This window comes from Megalops cyprinoides, chromosome 6, assembly GCF_013368585.1.
Source record: "Megalops cyprinoides isolate fMegCyp1 chromosome 6, fMegCyp1.pri, whole genome shotgun sequence".
NCBI classification, from domain to species: Eukaryota; Metazoa; Chordata; class Actinopteri; order Elopiformes; family Megalopidae; genus Megalops; species Megalops cyprinoides.
The window spans coordinates 16,998,786-17,007,500 of record NC_050588.1 but is presented as its reverse complement, the minus strand read 5'-3'; the positions used below and the strand labels follow the sequence as shown (position 1 = coordinate 17,007,500).

Sequence of the window (8,715 nt, the reverse complement as noted above, 5' to 3'; positions counted from 1 at the left end):
AATAAGAACATAAATGTTAACCATAATTCAAGCTGTATGTTAGCTGCCACAGCAGGATGTAACCTTAGGTAAAGTCTGGTTGAAAATAAGAGCAATATAGGAAGGAACCAAAACATCAAGGTTTTCATAGGAGTCAAACAGAATGTTTGCAAAAAGGAGAACCATGAGGCAGCCTTTGAGTTTACACAAACAAAATCCTTCAGTGTATTTCAAGTCTGAGCTGAAACCCCCAGATGAATATGAATACACACACATACACAAATTATGATTTCATAAATATATATTATGCACGTAATTAAACAGTTATGTGCATACAAAATATAGTTTGTTTTATTACGTCAATTTTATATATTGCTCTGGTGTGTCCATGAAATAGCGTATATCCTGGGAATTACGTATACAGAGGTCTCATGTTCAGTGTGTAACACAGCATTTCCTGTCTGCCAGGTCTCCATGACAAAAGGGACCTGTCTGGGGATGGTGATGATGATGAAGAAAAGGAGGCAGAAGAGGAAGGTATATACATAAACCTTTTCATAAAACTTTTGAATACCTAAACATACAACATTTAATACTTCATGACAATTTCTTTGCCTTTTGTGAGTGTTGGCTTTAACTTTGCTTTAAAGCTAAGATGAACAAATATCTTTAATCTGATTCATATGTAGCATTAATTAAATCAAATAGTCAAAAAACAGCACCACAGGTTGATGCAAAACTGAGATTGTTGATTAAATTGTTGATCAAATTACACTGAATAGAAATACTTCATATTTTATTTAACCAAAAGGTTAGATGGTTAGAGATAAAAGGTTATATTTCTTGGGTTCTCTAGCTCTTACAGGACATGGATAGTTTTGTCATGGGTGTCTCACAGGCTGAGGATGACAGAATAAGAAATGTACATTACCATTCCTTATCAGGCTGGTCAGCCTCAAATGAAAATATCACACCACTGCAGTCACATTTCCACTATGACAGAACCACTCTAACTTTACAACTATAACTTTACTAGTATAATTACAACTGTAACAGTACTGTTTTGACCCTTTAACTGTAACACTACTAATACAGCTACCACTGTAACGGAACTGATGTAACTCTACTTACCACTACCTGTGTAATATTTCATGTAATGAAATAGATGTAACTGGCATATTAGTGTATTTACACTACACACATTTGCATAAAATTATTATATATGTAATTGTTTATTTTCATAGGGCTTGTCTCTGCTTGTGTTACAGTCTTTCTGAATGAAAGCAGCAACACTGTAGCAAAAACCCATGTCATGCTCACTCTTGTCTCCTGCTGTTCTCTCTTTGTGTTGCAGATGTGTCTGTGAGTTTGTGTTACAGCATCCCAGGCAGCATTCCGTCCTGCAAAAGAATAGAGTTCAAAGTGCCAACTTCTGCCCTGGTGAACCAGAATAACACAGAGGTAACCACAGAGGAAGTAACTATCAGGCTGTCATTAGGTGTCTGCTTGTCTCAATCAAACTCAGCCTCATTTGTCATGCCTATTCTCTACCTGTTTTTTCATCTGTATGCTCATTTTCCCTTGACATGTTGCTGATTAAGGTAACTTCTCCATCCATAAACCAATCTATTAATTAATTGCTCTCAGTATCAGGAAATTAATTGTTAATTAGATTTGGAAGTACTTGCTTCAGGTTGCTGAATGACTGTTTATTTACCTACAGTGGCATGGTGTTCCCAGTGGTGCATCCAAGAGAATGCACTTCACTCTTCAACTCTTCAAAAAATAGTACAAATTTGATCAGAATGTCAGACAATTTTCAAAAGCTACAGTATTGCCAGGGCCTCAGATAACCTTAGTCTCTAGGTAGCATGCACTACAATGGCTAGCTGATACATCACAGATAAAAAGATTAAAATAAAATATGTTTAAGTAATATGTTTGTCACACTTTAATTTTTAAATTTGTAACCATAACCATTACATATATTTGTAGCTATCATCCATTACATAGTTTTGTTTCTGTTTAAAGAAAGAGGACAAAATCTGTATAAAAAAGGTTTTATCAGGACAGCAAGTGGCCCTTTGTTGTTGCATTGTTTTGTGTTGATAGTGGTGTGAATAGCATGAAAGACATATATAGACATTTGTTTGTGTTCCACCGTGTATATAAAGACACATTTGTGTGTCTTTGTTTGTGGTATAACTATAACTGGCATGACTGTGGTCCCTGGTTGTGTTACCTGCAGATTTGGGTCTCCCTGCTGGTGTATGAGACAGTTTATTTCGGCAGCCTGCTGTTGGTGTCGGTCAAGTCTCTCAACCAAACCATCACCGTACCCCATGAAAAAGAAGGTAGCTATACCTACATTCTTGTCTTTACAGTTTAAAATGGAAAGTTTCTCTGACTTGACCTCTGTGCAAGCAAAGACATCTCTATGGCCAAGCTGTGTTTGCTGAGTCTATACTTAGTGAGTCTATACCATGGTCAGATAGCTTGCCATGTTATATTCTGTTTTTATGGTGAGATAGCACATAATTTTGCCTTGTGCTTGAGTATGTGTGTTTCCCAATAGGTAATGTAGTTGTGTTTGTGTTTTGTTATAATTTAGGTCACTCTAATTGTGTTAGCTGCTCTCTCCTGAGGCTGTTTGGTGTTAGTAGGTGTTAGTGCTGTGCGCGTCTTTTTTTTTTTTTTTTGGACTCAGCTCTTAGCACTTGAGGGCCTTAACATGATTTGAATGGGGTTTGCATGATTGTTTATGTTTCCAGAATGTGATTCCTTTTTTCATGTTAATGAGTCTTTGGTCTTGTTTAAGTAAGCACATTTATCTAACAGGGCATGTAGGATGTATATGTTGCCAGTTGTGAGGCAATTTGGTAATTTTTTCTTACATTGCCATTGTTAAGAAAGTGTGTAAGTCTTATATATAAGTACATAAGTTTTATGTAAGACAACAGTGAATCTTCTCCAGTTTACTGTTAACACAAATGCCTTGGTAGTTATTATTGTCAAGTTTGTCTCCATTCTTGAAAACAGTGGTAGTGAGTCCTTGATTCCAGACAGGGCCAGCACTATGGGGGTGCTTGGGGGGGACTTAGCTCCCCCCAGTTAAACTGCCCAGACGAAGCAGTTTAAGGCTGGCCTTTTAAAATTTATCGTCAGCGAATTTCGACATCTCATTTTAAACGCTATCTGGCTGTAGGACCTGCGGTTTTTCAGTAATTCTTGCTTGCTGATAGAAAAGTCCAGCGAATTGTGGTTATTATTAATGGCCACTGTATATGACTCCCTATCTCTCCCTCAGTATGCTCTCCAGAGCTGCGTGGATACATGGAGGAGTGTGATGGTAAGTAGCTACATGTTCTCCACACTGAGCATGCTCAGTAACCCAGCTGCGATCCCCTCAAATCATTGTCACATGACTGCAGACATTTCATTTACAGCCTGTGTCAGGTGATCAGCTTGAGCTGCTCAAAAGTGTACACTTCTCCATTACCATGTTGATTAAATGATAGGAGTAATGAAACCATGTGCTTTTGTAGTTTTAAAAGTAGACTTGAAGGGGAGTTTTCATACAGAGCTAGGAATTAGAAACTTGTCTAGCCACTGGAAGCATACCGCATGCAAATCAGTTGTTATTAGTAGCTCACTGACTAAATGACGGTGATGCACATCTGTTTGCTTTGGTCCCGGGTCTGGTGGCGATACATCATAGAAAATTTGAACTGTTCTCCTGCCATTACTGTGTAACATTCTGTTGTTCTGAAGTTGAGCTGTGTTTGGCTGTCTCAGTGCTGCTGTCCAACAGGCTTTTATGTCTGCCAGTCCCCAGGCTGCGAACTGTCATTGACTGGAAGAAGGGAGTGGCCTCACTGAAATTAGACGCTGAGAACATGGACCCCAAACCTCGACTGTGCCTGAAATTTGGGGAGAACGGGAGCTGCATGCTCCAGCAATCGGTTAGTGTTTTTCATCCTGTGGGTCTGAGCCAAGAGCAAATGCACAGTGTCTGCTCTTCTCTCTCTTGCTGTCTCTGGTTTGATTCAGTCTGAGAAAATGCAGACACTGCAGCTTGGTGGCTTCCCCTGTTTGCAACACCCTTCATAAATGCTCCTTATGGCTGAAAGGGAAACTTACACATTTCTTTTTGTCTCTTCACAGAACCAGACAGAGTTCACCTTTTCTCTGGACTCTGTCGCCTCCTGCCTGTGCTTTGAGGTATTGCAGATGCTTCCAAAGTCAACTGGAGATGAAATCACACTTATGACTACATAGTTTCTTTTCAAAATGAATAAGAGTAGAAATATCATATTGATTAGAACAGAAATTTCTAATATAGGAGAAAATATATCAATAGATATATCAATGTCAGTTTGGAAGTATAACAGATGTACAGATATCAGTGAAAACTGAATTAATCTATCCTGCTATAATGATACATCCTATAAATCACTGCCAGTCACTGTCAGGTTAGATATACCATGTACCACATATGCATTCAATCTCAAAGGTAGAGCTTGCCTTTCTTGCATTTGCTGAGTGCATTTTCTGTCTGTGGATCAGGTCAGGAAAGCAGGAGCGCTTCTGGGTTCGATGGACTGCCCGTTTGAAAACTACCCAGGTAAAGGAGTGTAAATTCAAGCAATGCAGAGTACCTCTCAGCCAATCAAATGGGTTCAGGATCAGGATGGTTACCCAATGAATGTACTTTCTCTCCTACTTCTAGCTCAGAAGTGGCCACTACTATGTAGAGAATAAACAAAAACAGATGTTACCAATTCCGCATCGCTATCTCTACAGCCTCTCCTCTATATTGCAGAATTCCAAAAGAACACATGGGACAGGGTGCAGGTGTCTATGGTGCCAGCTAAGACAAACAGTGAGGAGGCAGCATTGGCATGGAACCTGACTGCCCCCTGCAGGTTGGAGGCTGAACTGTGGCTGTGCAGGATGGGAGCTGGAGAATACTGCAGAGAGGTGGAGGGCTCCAGGCAACGATTGGAGGATAAGAGTCGGACATGGCAGGAGAACAGTCAGGGCTACTGGGTACAGATTCCACACTGGCCACCTTACACACATATCTGCTGTCAAACCTGCTGTTATCCGCTGTTCACAAGTGAGAAAAATGAGCATTTTAGCTTGTAAAATGATGACACTTATTTTTTGTCTTTGTAGATACAAGGAGACTATGCGGATAATGTTCCCCATCCATCACTGTGTGTGCTGGTATGACAATCCTTCTTTCTCTCTTGCCACAAGTCAGTCTATATTAGCCTGCAGGAAATGGAACTCTGATTCTGCAGAAAATCTGTGTGTGTGTGTGTGTGTGTGTGTGTGTGTGTGTGTGTGTGTGAGAGAGAGAGAGAGAGAGAGAGAGGGAGAGAGAGAGCTAGAGAGCAAGAAAGCGAGAGAGCGAGAGACTGTCCTGACTCTGCCCATGTCTCTCTATCTCTCCAGGTCAAAGTGCAGGGGAAGGACAGTACACTGGGCCCCTGGTGTCCCTTTTCTAGTGGGTAGTAATGTAATAATTTGACACAGTGCAGCCTTTTTCTGACACCCAGTTTACTACATGAAATCAGAACATTACATGTGCAGCACCTGCTGATGAAGCCCACTGCATATACAGCATTAACCTACAGCATCTGAAGATCAGCATGTCATTAAAACACAATCATTTATTTCACTTTAAGTGAACACAACAGTGTATTTCAACAGGGTGGCACTGTTTTGACAATACTTATACTATTAATATACTATTGTTCTTGGCTCAGCTATTTTCTTTTACATGTGAATTCTTTTATTTGGCACCATTGGATGAAATTCTGCTGTATGTACTTCTCCTCTCAGCTCCCAGGAGGCACTGGGCCCTTCCTGTTCTGATCAGCATGATACTGATCTGCGTGGCTGTTCTGGGAGCCTGTTTACTGCACGGCAGCCTGAAAAGTGAGTGTTTACACAGAGACATACACATCACACATTTACACATGTACACGCAAACACACACACCACACTCACATACTTTCATACAAACAAATGTGCAAACATACATGCAAATGCACACACACACGCACACGCACATACACATACACAGAAAATAAAACATACTCACACGCACACACTCTCACACACACATACAGACATAAACATAACATATATTATTATATTACATATATTATTATATTATTCTGTATCTAGTGAGTATATTGTGTCCACTGGGTGAGCATGAGTATAGTGTGTGTATGTGTGTGTGTATGTGTGTGGAGTGTGTGTGTGAGAGAGTGTGTGTGTATAAGAGTATAGGGTGTATATGTGTTTGTAATGTATTATTTACACTGCCAGTGCTGTCTCTTCCACCAGGCTGGGTGAGGGGATGGTTTAAAGATGACAGCATAAAAGGTGAGATGATTTTCCTACCTTTTCTCCTTTCACTCAGACTGTTTATATGTGTAACATCATTACGGCCTCAAAAAGGAGCCATAGAAGCTTCATTGTCATAATTGAACAAACGTTGTGATAGCTGACTTACAGTGATGCACATTGTATCACTTTTCATGTGTAAGGTTTCATTTATTACAAAAAAATGCACAATATTATTCAATGTCAGCAAGATGCTCAATGCAGGATTTAATGACCATTCCCACTGCCTCTATACACAACATCCTCACCCTCCTTGCAAAAGCACCTTCTATGTAAATGGAGACCCATATTCTATTAGTGTTAGTACTGTGTTTTGTATTGGTGTTAGTGCTGTGTTAATGGTCTAAATTCTTGGGTTAGAGGTGCACTGTTCACCCTGCATGTCAGTGTGCTGCCACCAGGGGGCAGAACTCATCACATAACATTACATTATTGTTACTCAGCAGACACACTTAGGTAACACAGGTTACAATTTTATCCATTTATACAGTTGCATATTTATTGAGGCAATTCAGGTTAAGAACTGTGCCCAAGGGTACAACAGCAGTTATGAGCCCTGCTCCTTACTACTATGCTACAGTGATGACCTCACACTGCTCTGTGCTTCTAGGAGCCATGAAAGGAGGTCAGGTTCTGCTGCTGTGCCCCCCGGATGTGGACCCCACCCTCTCTAATCTGGTGAACCGTTTGGGATCCTCCTTGTCCACTCTGGGCTTCAAGGTGACGGTAGACCTGTGGAGCCGGTCAGAGCTCTGCGCCCTGGGCCCTGTGCCTTGGCTGCATGCCCAGCTGGACCAGCTTCAAAGGGAGGGGGGCAGGGCAGTGCTGATCCTGACACGCACTGCATGGCAGAGAGCGGCGCAGTGGAGCAGGGAAAGGGACACAGTGAAGGACAGAACGTCTCCATATTCGGATGTCTTCAGCGCTTCGCTGAGCTGCATTCTAGCTGACTACCTACAGGGAGGCACTGGAGAACGTTTTGTCCTGGCGCACTTTGAGAGCCTGCCCTCTCTGACCACTGAGAAGGGCGGCATCGAACCAGAGGTACTCTGCGGCCTGCGACGTTACAGCCTGCCCTCCCAGGCCCGGGACTTCCTGAAGGAGCTGATGGCACCCTCCTGTGGGCCCCACTTCCCACAACTTATAGGGCTACGAGCTTCCTCACAAGCACTGAAGACAGGTTTGTGGGGGTCTGAAGGTTTGGGCTTGTGTCAGGACAGCACGGATGCAAAGGAGACTGCACCCCTGCAAGGCTGTCACGTGCTCCATACATCAAGTGGTAAGGCTATGCACTGGGTGTGACACAGACTGAAAAACACAAAGTGTGAGGCAGGGCAGCCCAAGGGCATGCCACCTCTAAGACACCTTGAGGAAAGAACAGGACAAGGTGCATTGAGCAAACGCTCCCCTTTTAAAACAGGTTTTGTAAAGAATGGGGCAGGGCATCTTAAGGACATGCCCCCTCTGCTCCCTGAGACTGCGAATATGAATATGAAAATGATTTCCGTCCAATGCAGGATTCTGATGTTTATTGAAGAGGAACAACTTGACATGCCAAAACCAAAGGTCATGAAGTTGTTCTCTAACGCCAACTATCTGTATGATTATGACACATATGCGGGCATGGCAAGCATCTAGATAAGAATGCTATAAAGCTGTAATGACAGTTGATTCCATGATGTAAAGTTCATAAACTTATGTACATTGTGTTCTCTCATATCACTCCTATTAAACAAGTGTTTTCTAGACATGTACCTCATGTATATATGTATATTTAATGTAAATATAAATCAGAAGCAATATATATACTGTAACTGTAAAAAACATTAACTTCAAATGTGGAATGCAATCACATAGAATGAGAACCTTTTGAATACAGAGACATTTAGAAAAAGATATGAAGGGAAGATGGCATGGTTCACTGCCATACAACTTACACAAGTGGGGCATTGCATAGGGCTTTATATGTAAACTATGTTCATTCTTTAAATTTTTGTATATCAGGCTGAATTTCCCTTTGTAAAAATGGAGAAGGAGAAATTATACATGAGAGGAACTCAACAAATAAATGCTTCTAATTATGATTGTTGTTTGTGTCGTTATGAGTTTGCTGACATCTATAATCAGTGCTGAAAGGGAGCATTTGTAAAGAGAGGGCATGGAGACGTCATGTTAATTACGGTGTATTTGTTTCTATTTAAGTGTGAAGCATGACAAATGAAATACACTCACATGCAACCACTGCCGTTTTTTCATACTGCGAGGCACACACTACTACAGTGGAGTGTGCGCTCAATGTGGGATTGGAATCATTCC

The 8,715-nt window shown here is 41.3% G+C and overlaps 1 protein-coding gene across 2 annotated transcripts in view; it reads left to right on the top strand.

The window, feature by feature from the left end:
- The window catches only part of LOC118778725, a 12,653-nt gene extending 4,209 nt beyond the window's left edge, over positions 1 to 8,444 (top strand). Inside the window, exons 5-17 of one of the 2 annotated variants that reach the window (XM_036530375.1) lie at positions 448 to 516; positions 1,334 to 1,440; positions 2,228 to 2,333; positions 3,287 to 3,328; positions 3,808 to 3,941; positions 4,144 to 4,200; positions 4,546 to 4,603; positions 4,802 to 5,028; positions 5,158 to 5,208; positions 5,440 to 5,491; positions 5,830 to 5,925; positions 6,340 to 6,378; positions 7,010 to 8,444. In XM_036530375.1, the coding sequence (XP_036386268.1) occupies positions 448 to 516; positions 1,334 to 1,440; positions 2,228 to 2,333; positions 3,287 to 3,328; positions 3,808 to 3,941; positions 4,144 to 4,200; positions 4,546 to 4,603; positions 4,802 to 5,028; positions 5,158 to 5,208; positions 5,440 to 5,491; positions 5,830 to 5,925; positions 6,340 to 6,378; positions 7,010 to 7,701 (1,730 nt within the window). In that variant the 3' untranslated portion in view covers positions 7,702 to 8,444. Of the gene's footprint in view, positions 1 to 447; positions 517 to 1,333; positions 1,441 to 2,227; positions 2,334 to 3,286; positions 3,329 to 3,807; positions 3,942 to 4,143; positions 4,201 to 4,545; positions 4,604 to 4,801; positions 5,029 to 5,157; positions 5,209 to 5,439; positions 5,492 to 5,829; positions 5,926 to 6,321; positions 6,379 to 7,009 lie in introns of both variants that reach the window. The other variant, XM_036530374.1, reaches the window with a different exon arrangement.
- The last annotated feature ends 271 nt before the right edge of the window (positions 8,445 to 8,715 follow it).